The 25,175-nt window shown below is 41.8% G+C and overlaps 1 protein-coding gene across 1 annotated transcript in view; it reads right to left on the bottom strand.

Moving 5' to 3' along the window:
* ARHGAP20 (Rho GTPase activating protein 20) overlaps window positions 1–25,175 on the bottom strand; it is a 92,806-nt gene that overhangs the window by 18,430 nt on the left and 49,201 nt on the right. Inside the window, exons 3-8 of the mRNA XM_020805193.3 lie at window positions 19,700–19,870; window positions 5,919–6,068; window positions 4,101–4,142; window positions 3,614–3,698; window positions 1,434–1,511; window positions 808–874 (exon numbers count right to left, since the gene is read on the bottom strand). Coding sequence (XP_020660852.3) covers window positions 808–874; window positions 1,434–1,511; window positions 3,614–3,698; window positions 4,101–4,142; window positions 5,919–6,068; window positions 19,700–19,870 — 593 coding nt within the window. The remainder of the gene's footprint in view (window positions 1–807; window positions 875–1,433; window positions 1,512–3,613; window positions 3,699–4,100; window positions 4,143–5,918; window positions 6,069–19,699; window positions 19,871–25,175) is intronic.

Genomic DNA, 25,175 nt, shown 5'->3' with positions numbered 1-25,175 from the left:
AAGACACACTTTTCCCCCACAAAACAGGGGGGTGGAAAGTCTGTGCGTCTTATGGAGCGAAGAAAACAGATTATATTTTCCTGTTTTCTTCTCCTAAAAAAAATTGGTGCGTCTTATGGAAAGGTGTGTCTTATGGAGTGAAAAATACGGTAAATACGTAAGATCCAGCAAGCATGCTTGTGCAATGCTGTCTGGTCACCTCTACCACCAATCTGACCCCGAACTTGATTACTGACCAAAGATATTCCATCTTTCATTTGTTTTATGTGAAACCCAACCCAGAAAATAAAGAGTTCTGACACCCTGTGAAATGAAGGCTTATCAGGAACCTATCTGGCTTACATCAACACAGACCATCAGCAATGCCCCAGTATTGTAACTCTGGCAATACCTCCTCAGGGTTTGAGACAGAATTCTTTCCTATCTCCACCTAGGAGTTCTGGCATTGAAGAGCAAGAAGCAACTGCACTGAAAGTGTGTTTCAATTAAAGAACTTTCTTCCCCTTGAGATTCTGAGCCTGTAGATTTTCTAGAAGAGCTAAAAAAAATCTCTTTCTTCAGCTAGCCTGATTTACTAACTGGTGGTACTACTACTACTACTACCACCACCACCACCACCACCAACAACAACAACAACAACAACAACAACATATAAGACAGTAAGCTTTTGGTTTGTACGTCAATAGTTTTGCACTAGTATGTTTTGTTGTTGAGCTGTTGATACTCACCTGAATCCTTGGAAAAGAACAGAAGAGAAAATGAATGAAACAGCATAGATGGGACTATACTACTGTACTAGAAACTTACCAATAAGGGGATATGGAGCATCTTCTTTTCCAGAATTCACCCATAGTTGATAATCCTTTTCAGAACCCTTTAAAAATACAATTGCACGGGTTTTAGCAGGAATCAGAACCTGATTTTCTTACCACTGTGAATTAAAACAGGCCCTGAGCACAACTGTCCCACATTTCAGAAGACACCACCTACTCAAAACAGAATTCAAATGGCACAATATATAGATCATTATATCCTTTACAATGGCACACCCTTTTGCAAGTATTCTACACATACCCGAATTTTGATCTGACATGAATGTATAAGAGTGGTGGGCTGAGCTGCATTTCAGTTGTTACTTCAAAAGAAACTACAGACCCTGGTATCACAGTCTGGCTGTGAAGTGAAAAGGGGGTTGGGAAAAAATAAAAATAAATGAACTGTGGCATTTTCGAGTTATGCATTTTATTTCTACTTCATACTCCTAAACCGCTTTTACAAAAAAAAAATCAAATCAAACCTAGATGGAATATACGACAGAAAACTCTTTTTGCAAACAAATATTTTCACACAGCCAAATTCTAATGGCAACAACAAGAGACAGAGGTACTACTAGTTACTAAGAAGACAATAATAATAAAAAATTAGTATCTTACATTAATTCCAAGCTGCTGCAGGGCCAAGAGAATCACATTATTTGCTGTGTCCATGTGGGTTACAGTTAAGGTTTTTGACTGTTGCAAAGAAAAAAATGGGAGGGAATGAAGACTAGAAGTTCTGGACTTTTAAAACAATAAACACCATACAAAATTTGGATTTTTAAAAGCACAAACTGTAAAACTCAATCTTCGGTGTTTATAGCTATGTTTTAGCTAATACAGCATCATGTAGTACAATTGCACAGGAAGTAAATCCACATCAGCATGGTTTTTACTCTCTGTCTCTTCTCTATCAAGATTATGTTTTATGTGACACGCTAGTTAATCTGACACACCGGCCACATTTGAACAAGCACCATCCCCAGGGCCAGGGCTTGAAATATTCCTCACATCTCTCTTTTGCTTCCTTCAATGGAGCTAAAGTAGAAATTTGGGCATTTTTGCTTTCACCTCTTTTTATTCAGTTTTGTGTTTGTTATTAGATGTCATGCTAGCTTGTTGAAATTAGGCACAGAAAGCATTAAAGTCAGGAAACTCAAGGGACCTGCATTCAAATCCCCACTTGGCCATGGAGTGGTGGCAGCAATGGTGCCCTACGCCTTGAACATCTTACCTACATAAAAAATCTAACTAGGGTTGTCTTACATCAGGACTGACATGACAACAATAAGTGTTAAGTACATTTCCTTCTTTGTTATCACACAGGATGCTGAAGGCAAATAAGAGGAAGCAGAAGCTTCTAAATTCCTCCTCTGAGCTTCAAGAAAAAAAAAAATCAGGGGAAGAGCAAATATAGGAACCAGAGGATTTTTGCAGTTTCCCTATGGCATGCAAACCATATACTGTAACATGTCACACAGCAAGTCCAACCATCTCAGTGTCACTTTAGAGAAGACCCTAACCGGAGCAATCCTAAGAGTGGGTCTGTATGTGCAGAAACTTAACTATAGCTCTTAAGAGAAGATGCCATGAGCGACTTAAAAGAAACAGAAATATCTCATTCTTTTTTCTGTCTCCTACAGAACTTGTGCTCGTAAATTTGCAAATTGAACATAGTGTCTTCAGCGCTAGGTATGACAATCACAACATCTGTAGTACACAAGTAAGAGCTTCATAGAAAGCACTGGATTTTTAAAAATAATCTTCCATCTGTCGTTCTATTGTCTTATCAACAATGCCATCTTACAGAGTGTACATTATTTTTTAAAATGAATGCATTTGTGCTATCATTACTTTAAAAAGGTAATAAATGTATCAATGTGCATTCCTTAATTTTTACACATTACTTTTAAATCAATTTTAAATCTCCCATGTTAATAAATACATAAAATCCCAGTATAATTTGTAAAATTGGTAGCAGAACCTCCAGATCACAAAAACCTGTGCCAAGCCAGTTTGCTCTCTACAAAATATATTCCTTGTTCCTGAGCTACTGAAAATTATAAACTGTCAAAAAAAACCCCAAAACACTGAACTGAAGGAGCACAAATGAAGTCTATTTCTGCCTGAGGATATGGCTGAATAATCATAACATAAACAAAAAGAATTAACGTTTCCCCAAAGCAGTGACATCTGGCACCCAGGAGTAGGTCAATACATTTGCATAAGGCTTGCCCGTGGCTAGAATATAATAAAATCATTTGTACTGCATATGCCTCATCTCTCACTAACCCTAACTTGCAGAAAATGAAACAATTCCCTGAGAGCTCCAACTGCTGTAACAGACAAAGGAGCAAAGCTTCATAGAAAGTATACAGATTTTTAGGAAGCCTCCATCTGCCACTCTACTGCCATGTCAGTGCAATACTGGCACGACTGTGGTGTAATTCAAGGATGACCAACCTTGAAGAGCTCCAAGTGTCTTGGATACATAGGTTCTGTACTATGGCACAATTTACATGCACACGTTTGGCAAATGCTATTCTTAAGCCACCTCCACTACGCTAGCTTCAGTTTATTCAAAACAGTGCTCTTCCCCTTTGTTTGGCAAACAGATCTACTGATGCTGATTAAAGCGCTTGGGAAAGTTACTTATTTTAAATACAACCCCCAGAATCCTCTGCTAGCATGGTAGCATACCATGCAACATCTGAATGTTCACAGTTGTCTGCAGGCGAAGAGTCATCAGTGTTGAATTTACGGACTCCTCATTCAAATTATGGCTTAAAAACACTTACATATGCACAGTTTCCAATGTCCTTTGCAATGATCTTCAGGGGAATGCTCTTGGGATAGTCTTTTGCCTTCTCTTCCTTGATTCGGCTATCAAAGCAAGCAGAAATGGGATTTCTTTAAAAGTACATTTAAAAAAGAGAATACCACAGGTCAATGTATTATGCTGATTTCACTCTATGGCAGCAAAATTAACAACTAGCTGAAAGCAAAGGTAGCCAAAGAGGTTTCTTATGAGACTACTCTTAAAATGAAAAGCATTTTTCTACAATTAGTTTGATTATCTCCTTAAAACAGCTGAATTTTTTTTTACAAATAATGAAATTTCATTCAGCAAAGATTTGATTTTATTCAGCTACTCACCTCAGCTATAGGTTAAACACTCCTTTGACTAGATGAGGTACAGCCAGAAATGTTTCTAGTTTTTCTTTAGCACAAAACAGTGTAAGATTTAAAACATTATAAAATATAATACAGAAAAAAAATAAGTACCTTTCAAGGGAAGTGAGCCATTTCTCTTTCTGTTCAATGGAACTGAAATAGATAAAAAAGCCTCATTAAATGTCAACAAGATAGTAAAAAGAAAGGGGGGTCTAGAACACAGGTAAAAGACATAGGTGATTTTTTAAAAAAATCTTTCAATTTTTTTTAAATTATCAAAAATGTGACTTTTAATTGTTTAATTTTTTTAAAATTAAATCTTCTCTGATGCAAAGGGGATTTCAGTTATAGCACCCAAGAACTAGAACAGTCTTACAGAAATATCTACTGGATCTTCTCTTGCAGGTTATGATCCTTGAATTGATTTATGCTGTTTAGTTTTGCTGTCTTCTAGTTTCACTGTTACCTTGCTTTTGTTTGTGTACGCCTACATTTTTGATTGGAAGCCACGATGAATATTTTTTAAAAAGGTAGAGTATGAATGTCAAAAAATATTTTAAAATATGATGGTCACTGTGCACATTGTATCAAATAGTATTCAGGCTAGCCATCTTCAGTCTATTTCGTATATGGTGTACAATTTTCCATTAAGGAGAAATCTTGACAACAGGCCTAACTTTCAATTAAAATCAAGGTAGGGAAAGTGCAGCCCTCCAGATGTTACTGAAATTACAACTCCTACTAGCCTTCTCCAGCAAAATCAACAGGGAGGAATGACTAGAACTGCAGTCTAATAACACTGGGGTGACAAAAATAGTCAACCATGGCCTCAAAAGTATCCCAGGTGCCCTAGACCTCTGTACCCACACATCTTCCATTAGAAAAAAAACTTGTTTAGATCAGAAAGTCACCCTATACCAGCAATGGCGAACCTATGGCACACATGGCACAGAGCCTTCTCTGTGGGCACGCGAGGCATAAGTCGCCGGATCGCTACCCCCAGCAGCCAAACCTGAGAAGGCAGCTGCAGCCGTGGTGCTAGCGCCCCGACAGGGGGTTGGCACAATTGGAGTGCACCCTCCATGCCCGGGATTCCACCTTCCACTGCCACTCCCCTTTCCGCCGCTGCCAGCCGGGTGTCATCCTCCCCCCCCCAATTTGGGCACTCAGGCTCAAAAAGGTTCGCTGTCACTGCCCTATACGCTATACAGGTCTTGAGAGATAATTTTGCCCACCCACCCCCCAACATGGACCATTCCTGCCCTCAGATTGCAATTTTTTAAAATAGCAGTCAATTGAGAGGGGTTTTTTCCCATTTAAAATGATCTGATTTCTTTCTTTGATAAATATTGACATGGGCAGGGAACAGGAATGGGACTGAGTGCTGCCCTCCAAAGGGCAGGGGATGGGCACATGTGGCCCTTGGACTTCTGGAGGTTGCCCAGCCCAGTCTAGGGACCAGAGTCCCATCCTACATCTGAGCTGTACATAAATTAAACCAATTGCTTCAAAACTGCCTTTTCAAAACAAAAATCTGGGAGACACTACTCACTCTAGGGTGTTTCTATCCACATAATAATTCTCTCTAAATATTGCAATCTTCTGCATCATACCCATTCTGTACTGCCGGATAGGTGCAGTTGTTGGGGAGGAGACGGGCAGCTTAAGTGGGTGGGTGGGTTGGCAAAAACAAATCACTCCAATTTGTGTGGCTGTATGTGACTCCCATGAAGGCAGAGGAACCACCAAAGACAACCACAATACCAAAATTCCATTTGTTATAGAAGCTATGAATCCGTCTCCCTTTCATGTCAACAGGAGAACATTCACTGGTTTTTAAGAAATAGGCTTGCATACAAGACAATTCTTCAACTTTTACAGCTCAATAAATGCAGTAAATGAGCAAGTAAGGTAAACAATCTCTTATACCTGAAACTAGCAACACAGTTGGTGGTGGGCCATCCTAAAACAAAAGACCTCTCCAGATTAGTGCTGCCCTCACAGACCTCTTCCATGCAGGATGCGGTCCACATTTCAGAGAGACGTGCCTGGCTCTTCAGTTTGAAATGCAATTGTGATCTGCAGTTGAAAGACATCTATTATAGTATATCAGTAACAACTGAGAGTTAGAAGTAAGTATAACATTAGCAAAAAATTCAATAATCTCAATCCTACAAAACAGTTAATCTTATCACTGCTATAAACAGAAGCTGCAATTTAGATAAAAATCCCAAACTACTAGATAGGTTGCTACTTGCTTGTTGGACCAGTTTCTCCTGGTAAAATTAACTGTCACCAATCATAATCTAAGAAGCAAAGGAAATGAAAGAGGAAAATGCACAAGAACCTAATGGGCACTTGGAACAGATATGTTTGAACTATAAACCTTCAGAATTCTCAGCAAGCTGTATTCCCAGTACCAATTTCACTCAAGTAGAATCCAAAAGGGGGAAGTTAGGATTACAAGCATCTACTCAGTGGGGTAGATAGTATGACATTCCTTCTTCAGAATAATTCAAACTCACAAAAGAGCTAGAACATGGGCCACATCCTGCTATTTTGGTCTCAAATGTGAAAGCATTTGACCCTTATGTATTTCAAAGGACTGACCCAGATTTATGATGCTCCAATTTTTCCAAAGCTTTTCACATCTAGTCCATTAACAGCTGTGACTGGATGCTGTGCTGCAAAGGAACTGGCACCAAACCAAATACCCACAGATGTAAACACAAGCTCTGGACACAATTCACTGGCAACTGTTTCCTTCATGAAAACCACTGGCATGAATGGGAGAGAATGTTCTATCACACAGCTGTTCTATTATACAATATCTCTGAATTCTATTATTTGCCCAAGCATTCCAACCAGATGTGTATTCTGCTAACTATACTTCCACATTCCCTGCCGTATCTCCTCCTTCTGTTCAGAATTTGAATATTTAACTGGTTATGGGGAGAAATTCCCAGGGATAAAAAACATGAAACAAGAGAATCCTGTGTTTACATTTCATAATAACACAATTTGTTCAGTCAGCATGCTATGGCACAACTCTGTTGTGCTTCCTATTTGGTGTTTCGATGAGAGGGACAAAGCACAAGCTCAGGCAGGACTACATGTGGCTTATGGACCTTAGGGAGAGTGAAGAAGCACACAGAACCCCCCAGAGAAAAAGCCAAATATTTAATGTCTCATCACACATCAAGGAAGAATCAAGTCACAAGTTGAAACAAAGATGGAGCTGTCATTTTCAAGTGTTTCTCTAGAGCTTGAGTGGACTCCAGGCACCATTTTTGCCCTGTATTATTTATTTATTTATTTATTTATTTATTTATTTATTTATTTATTTATTTATTTATTTATTTATTTGATTTTTACCCCGCCCCTCTAGACCATGTCTACTCGGGGCGGTTTACATAGATAAAACAGAACAATATAAAATATAAAATATATAAAATTATAAAATTACAATTACAATTGAACACTTAATTTGAAGAAGATTACCAAGATGGCATGGCATAACAGGGGAGAAAAATAAGAAAGACTTAATTGGCTGGAGGGAAGGCCTACTTGAATAGCCAAGTTTTTAGCTGGCTTTTAAAAACATAACCACCATCTCCTCACAAACACTCTCCACATAATATTTTGGTACCCCCCAAAGATAAATCATGTCCCTCTGAAGCCTCTGAGGAACATGATTTCCCCGTAAAGCCATTTTAACCCTTTTCAGAGTTTATTTTAGGCACTGAAAGTCCCCCCCCCTTTTTTTTTTACAAATAGGAAATGACTGGCCAGTCATTACTTATTTTTTTAAAAAAGACCTAAAGCAGGTCCCAGAAGAGGCAAAAAAAAAAAAAAAAAAGGCTTTGCAAAGCAAACTGCATCCTCATTCAGAGAGGTGCATTTTACCCACTGAGATGGGTCTATATGTTAGCTTGTTCTTATATTAGAATTGTCTTCATTTTCTCTTTTTCTGAATGTTATTCTTTTTTCCTCACAAAACTACAAGACTCGTTATACACTGACAGTAACAGCAGGGAAGACACAATGCAAAATGTGAACAAGTCAAGCCCTCTGAATAGGAAGTTTGTCCTTTGTATGCTAAAAGAAAGAGGAAAGGCCTGGCCTAAAAATACAGCCTTCACATTTCTGCTTGGCAGTGGAGGACGTATACTTTGAGTTCTCTAGTCTTTGCTCCTAACAAAGCCTTGCCTTTCTGAACAGTGTTGTTGTTGAGTTTCTCACTTGGTAAGTGGATTACTGCCTGAGATTGGAAGGTCTTGTGTAAAAGTGGGTCAGCCTAAAAAAGGGAAGCTTAACATGAATCTAAAAGCTCCAGGACACACAGAGAGGAAAGGTATCTTGAAGGATGTAAATTAAAGAAAAATGCCCAACTCATAAAATGACAACTATGAAGAATACACATGTTTTGCACTGGAAATAATCTAAAGAAAACCTTTATCTGAAACACTCTGACTTCAGTATAAATTATAGATATAGCTAGAACAACATCTCACATTGATGCAGCTACAGAATTTAACATTAAGAATCCTTGTTGCCATGTCAATACTGTATTAAAAACACATGAATCATATTTCATATAGAAAAATGTTAAAATTCTTAGTGAAATAAAAAAATCATCTGTGCTGTCAATTGGCCAAAATCCTGTTACTTAACAGTGAATTGGACTAGAACAGGTTCAGTGAATCAACTTTAGTAAATCAATTCCTCTCTAAGATCTATTGTTTCAAATGGATGTAGTCTACATAACTAGGACTTACTATGCTAGGTCCATTTGAATCAATAGAACTTACAGAGGAGTGGATTCACCAAGTCCCCACTGATTTAATGGGCATACTCTAGTGTGATTTACTACACTAAATAATAGGATTTTGCCAAGCATGTAGTCTTTGATGCTCAATCCACAGAGTCTGCAATTGATCACATTCTTAAGATCGGAATGGAGAGGCTGCAAATATTCAGACCAGAGTTTGCAGATACCAGACAGTTTCTTTTAACACGCAGTCAAAGGTTGCTGGGAAGAAAAAATAATATGTATTATCGAAGGCTTTCATGGCTGGGATCTGATGGTTGTTGTGGGTTTTTTGGGCTCTTTGGCCATGTTCTGAATGTTGTTCTTTCTAACGTTTCACCAGTCTCTGTGGTCGGCATCTTCAGAGGACAGGAGTCAGAACTCTGTCTGTGCTCTGGTGCAGTTTGTTTGGATAGTTGAGTACAGTGGTGCCTCGCTTAACGGGTGCTCCGTTTAGCGACGAAATCGCATAGCGACGAAGATTTTGCAATCGCAAAAGCGATCGCATTGCGCTGTTTCCTATGCGTTTTTTCCGCTTTGTGGTGATCGGTTCCCTGTTTTGCTTACCGATCATCGCAAAACGAATATTTTTAACAGCTGATTGGTGGTTCCATAATGGCCGCCAGGTTAAAAAAAAAGGCCACCCGCTCTGTTTTTGCACGGATTCCTCACTTAAGAGGCAGCGAAAATGGCCGCCGTATGGAGGATCTTCACTTTAAGGTAATTTTTTGCCCATAGGAATACATTAAACAGGTTTTAATCCGTTTCTATGGGCTTTTTAAAATCGCATACTGTATAGCTCTGGGATCAGCTTTTCTCCTTTTCAGAAGACGGGGGATTGTGGTGATCAGCGTCTTTTTTGTTATGGGTATATTGTTGTGATAACAGGGAGAGATTATCTGTCACTGTGATTGATGGGCATCATTAGCTGGTCTTTTGTGTGCAGTGATCACCCACCCTTGTAGCTGGGTAGAGTTCATTGACCTTTTGCAGGCTGTATTTTTCAGTGCTAGGAGCCAGGCTTTGTTGAGTTTTAAACTTTCTTCTTTTTTGTTGAAGTTCTGCTGGTGTTTGTGGATTTCAATGGCTTCCCTGTGCAGTCTAACATAATGATCGCTGGTATTGTCCAGTACTTCAGTATTTTGAAATAGAATTTCATGTCCAGATTGTTTTAGGGCATGTTCAGCTACTGCTGATTTTTCCGATTGTTTTAGTCTGCAGTGTCTCTCATGTTCTTTGATTCTGGTGTGCATGCTGCATTTTATGGTTCCAATATAAACTTGGCCACAACTGCAAGGTATATGGTATACTCCTGAAGTGGTGAGGGGGTCCCTTTTGTCCTTTGTTGACTGTAACATTTCTTGCATTTTTGTATAAATAATATACCCCCCTCCTCATTTTTTGATAGCCAACATGGTTCTTGAAGCCCTAAACTAGAATTGCATGATCCAGGATCAAGTTCTCCCCGCACTCAGCCATCAAAATGGACTAAGTATTCTGTTACTCACTGTCAGCATAACCTATTCTGTAGAGATGTCATAATAATAAAAATAGGGAGTTCCAGAAAAATATCTACTTCTGCTTCATTGACTATGCAAAAGCATGGCAGAAAGTGAGGACTTAAAGAACCTCTTAATGAGGGTGAAAGAGAATGCAAAAAATGCTCTGAAGCTCAACATAAAAAAACCCAACATCCTGGCCACTGGTCCCATCACATCCTGGCAAATAGAAGGGGAAGATATGGAGGCAGTGACAGATTTTACTTTCTTGGGCTCCATCATCACTGCAGATGGAGACAGCAGCCACAAAATTCAAAGATGCCTGCTTCTTGGAAGGAAAGCAATGAGAAACCTAGACAGCACCTTAAAAAGCCACCCTTCCCCCCTCGCCTTAATTCAGTTTCTCTTTTGCTTGACTGCCTGTAAATTTTCAGTTTTGAGTCAGTCTGTCTCTCTCTCTCTCACACACACACTCCATTTCCTCCCTCCCTCCATTTTCTCCCTCCATTTTCTCCAATTACATACATTTAAATAAGCCTGATGAAGTCCTCGGTCTCTTGCACCTTTCTTTCTTTCTTTCTTCCCTCCTTCCCTTGCTTGCTCCTTTCCCTCCTGCTGCTTCTTTGCAGTCACTTCCGGAGGAAGCAGTCATTCAGAAGCCCCGGATTGGCTGATTGCCTGGGGCTAATCCCCAGCTGTAACCTATTAGGGAAGCTTATCTCCCCAATCTCTGAACAAACGGAGCATTTAGAAGTCCCCTGCTGCAAGGAAGTAACAGGACGAGGTGGTTTACAATTTGAGCTTGGCTGCAGAGGGTGGGGGTGGGAGAGAGGGGGGGGTAGCACTCTGCTCATTACCCCCAGGATTTTCACTTTTACCCCACTTGGGGTAATTTACCCCTGTTCCCCGACCCATGTTTTAGATGGTGATGGAGGAAAGAGTGGTGATCCTGTTTTAAATTCTTATCAATGGAGTGAAAGCTGGGAAGAGTTTGAAAACAACGTATGCTTTGTAAACTTTTCATCTAGGACCAAACCCCGTGTTACATACAGCACTGATGTTACCTGTCTGTCATGGGTTTGGAGGGAAAGTTCCATCCTATGGAGAGTGGAAGGCGGGACATCAGGAGGAGGGGCTGTACTGTATATATATGTGGAGCGTGTGTGGTGAGAGGGAGATGCTGAGGGACACTGGGTTGTGACGAAGCAGCAGCTGGGAAGAAGAAGCTGTTGTGGGAGTCTGTGTGTCAGACAGGGTACTACTGTGTGTCAGAGTACCAACCTGATAGGTTCAGGTGTCTGTTGGTTAGCCAGAACTGATAGGTTCAGGGTCTGTGCTTTAAGTTAAGGGTTCTGGGTGAACCAAACTGTATGCTTGTATGAGTGAGAATAAGCCACGTTACTTTATGTTATTCACCTGATTGTTTTATTTTCCTGTGTGTGTATTTAAATAAACCTTATTCTTTTTATTGTTTAAAAATCCATCCCTGGTCTGTGTGACTTCTTACAGGGAATGGTTGGTGGCAGCTTAGTAACTGTGTGACATATCCCAGTAGGTCTGGGTTTGTCACATTGATTGGTGTCCAGCGTGTGGGATACGACTGGTCCAGTTGTCCAGCGGTCCAGCAAAGCCTTGGCAAGTGTGCCCAGAGCAAGGGGGGTCTAGTCAGGGACAGTCTGAGGCGCGTAGGTAATCTTCTAGGTGTACCTCACGGGGAGGTGCGCTAGTGGAAGAACGTGCCAACTGGGGAGACTTAGATTAAGGTGCTCTGAGGCAGCCTAGTTTTGGCGGGAAAAAGCTGAGGCAAAACTGCGTAGTAACAGTGATCTAGCTTGCCAGCTGAGAGGCCCAGCAGAGGGGGGTAGGCTCTGACTCGATACTGTTGCAAGTTAGTGCTGAAGAACAGCAGCAATCTCTAGGGAGAGCTGGTTCTGAGGCAAGAAGGAAAAAAGTGGTCGTTTTATTTTGAGGCTTGACTTTTTAAAGCAGCCTGTTCTGAGGGGGGATTATGCCCTTGACTCGAAGCCAGATGGCCGAAATGAGTGAAGTGAAAGACCCCCAGATTGACCAAGGTTCTGAGGATGAATTTGGCTCAGTGCAGGGTGACAGCACAGGAGAGCAGAACCCAGAACTCAGAAAATTGCTCATAGCCCAACAGCATGAACTGAGGATGAGGCAATTTGAAATGGAGGAAAGGGAAAGAGAAGAAAGATTAGAGAGAGAAAGAAGGGAGGAAAGGGAGAAACAAAGGCAATTTGAATTGGCATTGGAGAGAGAGAAAATGGCGTTTGAATTAAGAAAACTGGAACTGATGAACCAGAACAATAATAACAATAGGGATTCTGAGGGAGGCCAATTGTCTAAGGCTGACCTGAAGAAATTCCCTGTGTACCACAAGGGAGATTGTCCTGAGGTGTTCTTTTCCCTAGTGGAAAGAGCGTTTGTGGACTTCTCAGTGAGGGAAACTGAGAAGATGACCATCATGCGATCTTTAATCAGTGGTAGCCTGGCTGAGGTCTATGCCGAGATGCCTGAGGAACTGATGAAAGATTTTGCAGAGTTTAAAAAACTGGTGTTTGCAAGACATGGGATAAATGCAGAGCAGCTGAGACAAAGATTCAGGTCCCTCACCAAGAAACCAGAACAGACTTTTACCCAAGTGGGGGCCCAATTGGTGAGGCTGCTTGAGAAATGGCTATCGCAGGAGGGAATAGAGACCTATGAGCAGCTTAAAGACTTGATAGCACTGGAACAGTTCTATTCAGTCCTGCATGGGGAATTGAAATTCCAGGTGAGGGAAAGGAAACCGAAATCTGTGGCAGCAGCCGCAGAGATCGCAGATTTTATTTCCCAAATAAGAAAGCCCTTGGGTGAGGGGAAATCGGTAGGTAAACCCAAAGAAACCTACAGCAAGTACTCTCAGGGACCAGGGAAAAGCCATCAAGGGGGAGGGGCCCATGGTGAAGGGAAGCCCTCAGACATGAAACTAAGACCTCAGATTTTGGAGGGAAAACCAAAACAAGATGAGAGAGAATCAAAATACACCAGAAAATGTTATTTCTGTCAGGGAAAGGGTCATCTAATCTCAGAGTGTGAGAAATTGAAGCAGCTAAAAGGAATGGTGCCTCAGAATTCTAGTGGGACCAAGCCAAAAGCTGTGTTCTGTGTCCAGAAAGAGCAAGGCTCAGTGTCACTGAGGGAGCCTGTTGCCATGGCTACTCAGTCTGGAACAGCTACCTCTGCTGATCAGGCTGAGGAAAATGGTCCTCTTGTGGAGGTAAAGCGCTGCTTGCTGGTGAAAACAGATTCTCAGTTGTTTGAGACAGCTGGGGTGGACGTAGGAATACTTGACCGTCAGTATAGGGGGCTGCGGGACACTTGTTCCCAGGTAACCCTGTGCCATCCAGACATCATCCCTAGGGAGTTTATAATCCCAAATGAGAGCATGAAGGTGGCAGGGATTGAGGGGCAGGTAATCTCTCTGCCAGTAGCAGAGGTACCTGTCAACTTTCAAGGCTGGAGGGGAGATTGGCGGATAGCGATTTCATCGACTCTGCCAGCAGCCGTGCTCGTGGGAAATGACCTGGCTGAACATGTGAAACGGGTGCTAGTGATTACACGCTCACAAGCCACCACGGGGACAGTTCAGGGGGGTAATGATGAGCCAGAGACGGAAGCAGAGGGGAGTTCAGAAGCTGTGGTGGAAACCTTAACCACGGACAGCAGATTTGGACAGGAGCAAAAGGCAGACGCCACTCTCCAAAAGTGTTTTGAACAAGTGACTGACGCCCAGCTAACACCTGAAACCCCAGTGAGATTTCTGGAGGAAAAGGGGATTTTATATAGAGAAACCCTGAGGAATATCTCAAAAGGGGGAGATGGGATCAGAAGTCAGCTGGTGGTACCTGAAAAGTATCGCCCCATGATCTTACAAAGGGGTCACTCTGACATGTCTGCTGCACACTTAGGGGTGAAAGGGCCCCTTGATTTGATCAAGCAAAATTGGGAGCAGATCACCCAGGATGACCCGCAAGACGTTGTGACTTACATAGACACCTTGATGAATGACCTAAGGAGAAATCTAGAGCTGGCAGCAGAAAACCTGCAAGCTCAGAAGGTCAGACAGAAAACATGGTATGACCACAAAGCTAGAGAGAGGCACTTTGACCCAGGGGAGGAAGTGCTTTGGCTTAGGCCCTGCAGAGAGAATAAACTGCAGCTCAAATGGGCAGGACCATATAGGGTCATTTCCAAGATGTCAGACCTGAACTACCTAATAGAGCAGGAGGAGAACCAAGCAAGGAGGGTGGTTCATGTGAATGCCCTAAAACCCTACTACAGAGGGGAACAGAGGGTTTTATTCGCGATAAAAGCAGCTGAGAGTGAGGAAGCTGAATTACCCTTCTGGGAGGGTAGAGGGGAAGTAAAATACAACCCAGAGGAGGTAAAGATCAGTCCTGCACTCACCCAAGACCAGCAGCAAGAACTAAAAATGCTGCTTAGTAAATATCAACAGGTGTTTTCCAACAAGCCGGGGATAGTGAAGGGAGTGATGCATCGGATCCACACAGGGGATGCACCCCCGCAGGCAGTATCCCCATACCGAGTAACGGGACCCTATAGGGACAAGGTGCGGAAGGAGCTGGACGAGATGCTGAGGGAGAACATAATCGTCCCCTCTTCTAGTCCTTGGTCCTCTCCGATAGTCCTTGTGGACAAGCCTGATGGGAGCATTAGGTTTTGTGTCGATTACAGGAAATTAAACCGTGTAACCACTCCTGATGCCTACCCAATGCCCAGGCTAGACAACCTGATTGAAACCATAGGGGGTTGTCGGTTCATCTCATCATTGGACCTGGTAAAGGGATATTGGCAATTAAGAATTGATCCCAGGGATCAAGAAAAGACTGCCTTTTGCAGCCCTTTTGGTCTCTATGAGTTTCGAGTCCTGAGCTTTGGTCTCAGAAATGCACCAGCCACATTCCAAAGGCTGATGGACCAGACCTTGGCAGGGCTCAGTGACTTTACAGTGGCCTACATTGACGACATAGGGATCTTCAGTAATACCTGGGAAGATCACCTGATACACCTGGAGTTAGTGCTGCAGAGGTTAAGTGCAGCAGGGCTAACAGTAAAGGCCAGCAAGTGTCAGCTGGGTAGCCCCGAAATAAAATACTTGGGTCACATGGTAGGGGGAGGAGTGATAAAACCCCTGGAGGCCAAAATAGAAGCTGTTCGTGATTGGCCTAGACCCAACACCAAGAAAAAAGTCAAATCATTTCTTGGGTTGGTGGGCTACTACAGAAAGTTCATCCCGAGGTTTAGCGAGATTGCGGCTCCGCTGACCGATCTGACGAGGAAGAAGGCTGATGACCGCATCCCGTGGACCAGCGACTGTGAGGAGGCGTTCCAGAGGTTGAAGGAGGCGTTAATCAACTATCCTGTCCTGCGTGCTCCAGACTTCGACCGGGAGTTCATCATCTACACCGATGCGTCTAACAGCGGGGTAGGAGCAGTTCTGTGCCAGGAGGATGAGAATGGTGACCAGCATCCGGTGTCCTACCTGAGTAGGAAACTTCAAAAAGGTGAGAGACATTTGGCAACCGTGGAGAAGGAGTGTTTGGCCATAGTCTACGCGATCCAGAAGGCCAAGCCTTACATCTGGGGAAGACATTTTATTCTGTGTACTGACCATTCACCATTACAATGGTTAAAGACAATGAAAACCCACAATAGCAAACTTATGAGGTGGGCTTTAAACCTACAGGACTATGACTTTGAAGTGAAGGTGGTCAGAGGGTCAGTAAACTGTGTTGCTGACGCCTTATCAAGAAGACCTGAAGAATGAAGACGGCGAAAGAACATGGACTATGTGTATATAATGGATGACAAAAAGTTAAATGTACCTGTTTTTTGAATTCGGTTTGTATGAATAAAGGTAAATTGATGTAATGTATATGGTAAATGTTTAAATGCCTAAATGGTAAATGTTTAACTTAGAATGTAAGTATAAGTAAGTATAATATGGTATGTATAACTGTTGTTGTGTATTTTATACAGGTTGTTTTTTGGTGAAAAGCACGTTAGCTTTCCCCCTACAAAACAACTTATAAAGAGGGGAGGTGTTACATACAGCACTGATGTTACCTGTCTGTCATGGGTTTGGAGGGAAAGTTCCATCCTATGGAGAGTGGAAGGCGGGACATCAGGAGGAGGGGCTGTACTGTATATATATGTGGAGCGTGTGTGGTGAGAGGGAGATGCTGAGGGACACTGGGTTGTGACGAAGCAGCAGCTGGGAAGAAGAAGCTGTTGTGGGAGTCTGTGTGTCAGACAGGGTACTACTGTGTGTCAGAGTACCAACCTGATAGGTTCAGGTGTCTGTTGGTTAGCCAGAACTGATAGGTTCAGGGTCTGTGCTTTAAGTTAAGGGTTCTGGGTGAACCAAACTGTATGCTTGTATGAGTGAGAATAAGCCACGTTACTTTATGTTATTCACCTGATTGTTTTATTTTCCTGTGTGTGTATTTAAATAAACCTTATTCTTTTTATTGTTTAAAAATCCATCCCTGGTCTGTGTGACTTCTTACAGGGAATGGTTGGTGGCAGCTTAGTAACTGTGTGACATATCCCAGTAGGTCTGGGTTTGTCACACCCCGCTTGTGCTTCCTCCCTGTAAGTGAAGGGGGGGAGGTAACTAGTTTGCTGATCCAGTTCAGCCCACAAAGATGCGGGGAAGGTCTGGAAGATGTACCATCTTTGGTACATACTCCAGACATTCTGGAGGGAGGGCAGTACAAGGCAGCAAGCATAAGGAAATTGTACTATTTCTCTCTACTAAATGGAGACACAAATATCTCTGTTGTGTTTATAGCTATACTCCTAAATTCCACCTTCATTTCCATCCTACTCACATGCTTGCCAGCCAAAAAAACTTTGCAGTACTGAAATGCACAAAAGCAGTTGAAGTTCTGGGAAAGAAGAAAGGGCCATCAAACCAGTTGTGTTCCAGACAACCAGCTGTTCTGGTTGTTGTCATGAATTCTGTACATTGACAATTGATCAGTAGTAGGAAGAAAATAAATTTATTCTTATTTACGAGTCATCTGAGAACACAGATTGGGTGCCTGTATTTATACTGTTTAATGAAAAAGTTTGTGAAAATGTTGCAATGTATGGTAAGCATATGTAGAATATTTTGCCTTCCTTGTGTTTTTACATTAAATTAAATATGTCTGGAAGATGCTCCTAAACAGAAGGTGATAGCACCAAGGAATCTGGGTGAGCTGTTTGAGTTCAGTCAGGCTTAATGCTGAGCTTGGATTGTTCACTCAACCATTCACAATTAAATCAAACTTACAAGCTGGAGCTCTCGCATGCTAACCACATGGAGCACTTGTAGCTTCGGGCAAACCTTGAAGGTTCTTTCACATACAATTATACATGAAGGAGAAGCTATGAAGAGGGGGGCACTGAAGCTTTTTCCTTTGTTAGATAAGGGTGTCATGAGTTGGATCCCTTAAATGTGTATGTTGACCAGTGCACCTTGTCTCCTGCTTGAAAAGATATTATATAGATAGCTGGGGTGGCCAATATAAACATGATCTCTCCATGATAGTGTGAAGGACAATTAACATCACACAATCTGTATACAAACTTCCAAGAAGTGTCTGGCTGATTGTTATAATATATATAGGTTGAAATTCTATTTGCTGAGCTAGGCTGATGGTATTATTAGCAGCAGTGTTATTTGACAAATAAAAAATTTCTAATTCTCTCTCCCACACCCCAAGGTCTCAAGGCTGCTGTGGGATCCCCTTAGTCATGGGGATGGGCACTAGGGATTGTAGACCATGATGGCATCTTTAATTTCTGAAAATCGCCAGTGGCTCCTAATGGCTTCCCCACACCAAAAAAGGAGGCTCGGGACCTTTGGGGTGTGTGTGAGGTGGAGTAACTTTTTTATTTCCCAACAATTGTCACAGATGATGACATCATCAGCCTTATACAGTGTAAATTACAGATCAGCTATCACTGGATAACACAGGTTCTTGATCTGCTCCAATAATCTAGCCATCATTGATGGTTGCTTGCAGCATATCTGACACATGCTGAAACTGGGTTGTGGTGTTATAAAATGAAATAGGTTACATATACAACCACTTCTGCTAAGCTCTACACAAATTTGACATATATTTTCCTGACATATGAAAAACAAGATCACAAATTATGTACAAGATTATCCATGGCCTCCATTCTTCAATCTACTCCAATTGCCTCAGTTGTGGTTAATACTGGTTAGAAGAGACTAAATCCTTAGCTAAACAGAGTTTGTAATCAAATTCATGGCAATAATCCTGGTTCAGCAGGGAACTGGATAAACCTTGGTGGTAATGGTGCCAAAACAGTGCTTTTAAATCATGGTTAAATCGGGTCCATGTGTGGCTGTGAAGGTGATTCTTCCTTGAAAAGAGAAGATAAAGCACACAATAATATAACGAACTGACTCCCAATTTATTCATTGCAGTTAAGTCTGCTATGAACCTGAAACTAAAAATGGAAGTCTCCTAAAGCCTTAGAAATAAATGCCCATGATTATCCACTTAAGTCAGGTATCTCGGTTCTTACCTGCCTTCTTATCTGGCTTTCAAATGTGACATTAAGCATTTTAATACCATTATACAAAGTGACTTCTATGAAGTTTTCCATTCAGACCCTTTAATAGCATTTGTAGTGAAATGGGGGCAAGATAAACTTCCATTAAGACAGCATAACCAATAAGCTGAAGTCTCTGTTCAGTTCAGCTATAAATGCATTGAAATCACTGAGGTGAGCCCTTAAGGAAGAATCATGAAGCCCAAAGCAGATTTCCAGGAAAAAGAGATAAGTTAGCAGAACTGTGAGATTTCCTTCTCTTTTCTGTCGAGGTTTTCTCATGGATGGAAAGTAGGTGGGAAGCGAGAAATACTATAAACACAGATGATGGCAGTCTATCCTAAAGGAATCTGTCAACGAGTGCCTGGCAATCTGTCCTGACATAAACAGGTTGGAAGTGCTGACATACTTGAACTAATATTAAAAAATACAATATACATTGACAGCCCAATAATGAAGCTTAGTCTAGTCACAAAACCATCACAACTCCATGAAAACCTATCAATTTCTGTTAGCTTAATTCTTCAACAACCCAAGCTTAACATGTGCTCACTACTGTCTATTCACAGTAGATTCTCTGTGGTTCAAATCTGAAAAGGGTTAACCATGAGTAAGTCATGTTGGAGGAATGCTGAACTGAAGCTACACTAAAAAGTAAGAAAAGAGACATTGACTGTGGCAGTGTAAGTTTCCCATCAGGATGATTCACGAAAGACTTGTTTTTTAAAATTTGTCACTGAACTTACTTTGGCTTAGCTACCACAAGGATATCAGTGAAGAGGAAAAGGTGCCGTTCCTGGGTCTGCAAGCCCGCCTTTAGTTGAACATGGGCTTCCAGAAGGAGTGTTCTGGTGGGGCAGAGGAAGGACTGAACCAGCGGACAGGCCTCTGGACTAATAGGGGAGAAGCAGCCATCCCTGTAGAAAGAACAAAGCAAAATACTGTAATAGGAAGATGTTGAGAATCAAACGGAAGAATTGTTTCTCGGTACTTGGGAGTCCTCTGTTGTTTTGGTCTTTCACAGTATTTTATTCACCCAACATATATCAATCTAAATTATTACAAGACAGATCCTGGGACCTAATGACATAACACCCGGTAACCAAACACTCAGTGATTACAATGACATGCTTAATAAAGTGCAAATTTCCATCAAACTATCCACATAACTACAATCTGAAGGGAAAATGACATGTCGGAATTTGAAATTTAGCCGAAAAACGAATGATCTTCTTCCAACTCCTTCGACATGACTTTTGCATTTCACAGATTTTTTCTCCATCCTCAAAACACCCCATCTCAAAGTAAATTGTACCTTTGGGACCCATCACTCAGATTCTCATTGTCTAAATATCACCAAAGTTTTTATTTAATTGCTATCCTTGATACATAGGGTCAAAAGTTTATCACTGGAAAAGCAGTTTGCGGGCCCAGCTTTCCTTTGCACTTCTCCCTCTACTAAAAAAAATATATATCTCCCTATGTGCTGCTCGCCCAATCAAGCTTAGTAGAATGGCAGCAGTGGGAACAGCTGGCCTTCCAAAAAAAAATATCTGCAGGGCGATTGCTTGGCAGAAAGGTTCACATTGTGTCTAGATGCTTCCTGGCTTCACCATCCAAGCATTTGTTATGACCCTTGCTGAGTGCAGCTGGAGTTTTCAGAAGAGTCTAAAATAAATGCTGACTTGGGAAACTCTGACAGCTGGTGCTGGAAGGACATGAACTTCAGTATGAGCATGACTCACTTTCACTGTTAGGCAGCAGTTATCTGCAGCCTTCTTGTGACTCAAGTCAGAGTCCAGATTTATCCTTCATGCTGCGTGTAAAACATGCTGTTACTGTTCCTGAATTCCGACCAAAGGCCCTCATTTTTATGTTGCTGAATCTGAATCAGATACAGATAAAAAATTTGATGGGGATCTATCCTCAACTACCTCTTAAAGCTGCTGTCAGATGTATGCCCCAGCCAATGGGTTTAACTCCCCCAAGCAAAGAACAAGTAAAACATGGAAAAATGTTTTATGGAAACCATATACCCCAGATTCCCCCATCTAGCATGGCTGATTTTATACTTCAGTATAGTAACTCTTCAGGCTTTGCAAATGACACGGTCAAAATGAGCTGGAAGCAAGAGATACTATCAAAATCTGGTTTTCACCTAACCTTCTTTGATACCAGGATGATTATCTTAATAAGAAGGACAAGGGTTGTTGCTCCTAATTGAGATGACCTGTAGAACTTTTACAAGCTTTGTGTATGAGAGACACTCAGGTCTCCACGAATGCTCAAGCAAGAGATCCTTCAATAAAGTCAGCAATTATTTTATTATGAAACAGCTTTCCCCTGAATAGTGACTATTCCCTACTGTCCAAGCACCAGAGGATATAAGGGGTAATCATAGGTCACATTAAGTCAATAGAGAAGCCAAGCCAATGCCTTAACCAAATTGCCTGTACAATCAAGAATACACCCCAAGTGATGCTATGTTTCTAGTCTGGGGATTTCCTGGGACATAAAGGCTATGTTTTGAAATGACCTGGTAAATTTATATTTCTGAATTACAACTCCCAGAATCTTCCAGCAAACTTGGCCATACTGGCTATGAAATTCTGGGAAGCCCACAAGTACAACTGTGCTGACTAGTTCCATCCCCCGCTGTCCATACATGCAGATTGAAGAGCCATGTCACAACAATCTTCCACTTTGCACAGGCTCTGCACAAACAGTAGACACGAAGCACAGACAGTCAGTGCAGCCCTGCTAACACATAGGATGAATCTGTGGATGCTGTTTCCAGCTACTGTATAGCTGAAGACCAAAGCCGTAGGAAACAATGCAGAGGGTCATGTGTACAGTAAACGACAGTCATAAAATTCTCATCTTACTGTTGTTAGAAAAAGGCAAAAATCAACCCATTCCCCACAAGCAATTCTATAAGCAAGCCTAAACAGAAAGACCACCCCATTCCTGAGATAACTGGGATGTTCTTTAGAACAGGGGTCCCCAACCTTTTTCACCCCACGGACCGGCTGGGGAAGGCAGGGCATCCCCCGCGCTCGTGCACATGCGTGAACGAGTGCTCTCTCGGATACATGTGCTCATGCGCAAATGGGGGCACAGTGCTTGCACGGGCACGCTGCAGCATGTGCGTAGGCACAAACAGGCTCTGTGTGGGGAGTGTCTGCAGGGGGTGGGAAGTTTGTCTTCGCGGCCCAGTCCGGCTCACGCCACAGACCGGCACCTGGTCGCAGACTGGAGGTTGGGGACCTCTGCTTTAGAATACAAAAACACCTGCAGCATCAAACACTTTTACCGTATTTTTCGTGCCATAAGACACACTTTTCCCCCACAAAACAGGGGGGTGGAAAGTCTGTGCGTCTTATGGAGCGAATAAAACAGATTATATTTTCCTGTTTTCTTCTCCTAAAAAATTGGTGCATCTTATGGAAAGGTGCGTCTTATGGAGCGAGAGGCGCATATAATTTGTTTCCTAGAAAATAACATCCACTTTGTACAAACACAACTTTTATCCGCCCCCCGCCCCCCAGTTTCATGAGGTGGAGATCCATCCAAACAATCTTGTATTCGTGAAGGCTTTCACGGCTGGGATCTAATGGTCGTTGTGGGTTTTTCGGGCTCTTTGGCCGTGTTCTGAAGGTTGTTCTTCCTAACGTTTTGCCAGTCTTTGTGGCCAGCCACCGAGACTGGCGAAACGTTAGGAAGAACAACCCTCAGAACACGGCCAAAGAGCCTGAAAAACCCCACAACAACCATTAAACCAAATCTTATTAAACCAGTGTTCAGACTTTAAAACCTAGAAATGCAGGTACTGTAGACTGGATTTCTATTTGTCTGTTTCATCAGAGGAGCATGTGGGAAGACTCTTTTTCCTGGAATTTAAGATCCTGTTTGTAGTAACTGCTGAACAAAAAACTCTGCAGACCGATACTATTGTGTTACTTTATTATTTGCTGAGTTTTAAACTGGTACCAAATCTCTCTCTTCCTAAACTCTCTCCTATCGCCAGAATCTTGTCCTGAGTCATACAGGTTTTTAACAGGGTGTTGTTGTCCCTTCCTCCTCAACTACTCTCAAAACACTGGCTTTTTGCGACTTATGATTATTACTGATCAGAATAAGGGTTAACCTTCAAACTAAGGACTCTCTCCTTTCACAAGGTCTAGTCTCAGCTGTAATTTCAGAAACAGGAAGTAGCCTCAGTTTACCTTACTCCCATCCTTCATTTTTTTTAAAGGCAGTAGGTGCACAAAGTTTTCTGTTTCTTATATTTAGGTTCTATCAGGACACCCAGCCCAGACTATTACGATAATGGGAATTTTAGCATTCATGAACACATAATTCAAAGTATTTTGGTTTGTCTTTGGGCTTTGCCTAACAAGGTTTCCATATTAGGAGCAGAAGCAAGCACACATCATTAACCCCTAATGATTCAAATTCAACAGAGAGAAAGCCACAATAATGTCAGAACAATGTGGTCAAACTGGGAGGTGAGACACAATTCTTGCAAAGTACAGGTAGGGTTAGAGATACGGCTTGGCAAGTCAGGCTAATAGGAAGCTTAGATCAATGCAAGCTACACAAGAGTCGCAAATACCAAAAAATAAACCCCAGTGGGATCAAAATACAATAAAACAGATTTTAGGGTAAAGGATATTAAGTGCACAAATAATATGCAAAGACATCAAATGCCTAGTAAACCAAGTACAATCCACAAACAACATCCTCTAAAATGCATGATGGGGAAGTGTTGATAAGGTATTCCTATCCCCATTTTGAGCTATTCAGTAGGGATGTGCTCTTTGATATTTTCGGACTTTGACTCCCAGAATTCTCCAAAGATTTCCCAGGCAGAATTCTGGGAGTTTCAGCCCACATACACAAACCTAGAGACTCCTACATTTCTCTCACCTGAAGAAGTGCTTACCTCTGAGGCTTCATGGCCTTTACTTGCTATTGTTAATGCAACAGAAGAAGAAAAGCTTCCTGGGAGTCGGAGTTCTTCAGAAGACAACTTTCATAGATACTAATGGGCTCTGACTCCCAGGAAGTACACAAGTCCAAGGATCAATCCTGGGCACATAAACTAAAAGTGCTTGCAGCAGTTAAATTGGGAGCCCCTACCTTCAGAGCAGTGAAAAGCAATTCAAAACTGGGACTCTGGATTAGAATTACATGACACGGTCTGAGCAATAACAGATACCCACTAACATTTGGGCAATGGGGTCATTGCCACTGCCTCTACTCAGATCCTCTGTCAAGCAGACTGTTGTACTGTGACAGTAAGGAACACAGTGCTTTCTAATTCCAATACAGTGGACCCTCTACTTAAGGAATTAATCCGTATTGGAATGGTGGCTGCAAGTCGAAAAGTCTGTAAGTCGAATCTCCATTGACCTACAATGCACTGAAAACCGATTAATCCCATAACCAGTGGTTTTTATTCTATTTTTATTCCATTTTGTTTTTTTTCTGGTCTGTAAGTCAATTCTCTGGCTGCAAGTCAAATCTAAATTTTGCAGCCAGAGAAGTCTGTAACTCGAAAAGTCTGTAAGTCGAGCCGTCTGTAAGTCGAGGGTCCACTGTACAAAATCCAACCCTATACAGTATGGTAAAATAGCATTACATTTCATTATCCCCCTATAATTTGGTTTAGACAAGGAAGAGAGCAGAGGAGAGACTATCTCTGTTCTACTCCAATCCACACAACAACAATACTGACATGATGTCCAAGAGAAACAAAAACGGTCATGCTTAGTACTGCAAGTAAAGAAAGGATATAGGAAGTTCAAGTACTGTACAGTATAAATCTTCATTCACCAAATTCATAGATATGGAAGCAGAAATGACGCAGTCTGCAGCTTTTAAAAAGTCAGCCAAATCTGATGGCAGCAACTTAAAAACACTCAGAGGGGAAATGGGTAAAAAGGAAGGGGGAAGTACAGTATTTCTCTAAAGATTAACATCAATTCTGTGAGTGATTTACCAGCATCAGGTATCATTATGGAAACTAATTTTGCTGAAAAATGAAGTGCACTTTGAAAATTTGAGACATTCATCTCAGCAGATTATCATGTAAGTTAACTGTGAATGACCTTTCCTGAAATTGAATTTTAACTGCTTGATTATATTTTTAAATAGCAGCTGCTGCCAGCCTTGGAGGTGAATCAAGGACCACCTTCCTGCTTGAAGGGTTGCCACCAC

This window comes from Pogona vitticeps, chromosome 3 (genome assembly GCF_051106095.1).
Source record: "Pogona vitticeps strain Pit_001003342236 chromosome 3, PviZW2.1, whole genome shotgun sequence".
NCBI lineage: Eukaryota > Metazoa > Chordata > Lepidosauria > Squamata > Agamidae > Pogona > Pogona vitticeps.
The sequence above is the reverse complement of the archived record's forward strand: the minus strand, read 5'-3'. Positions and strand labels throughout refer to the sequence as shown.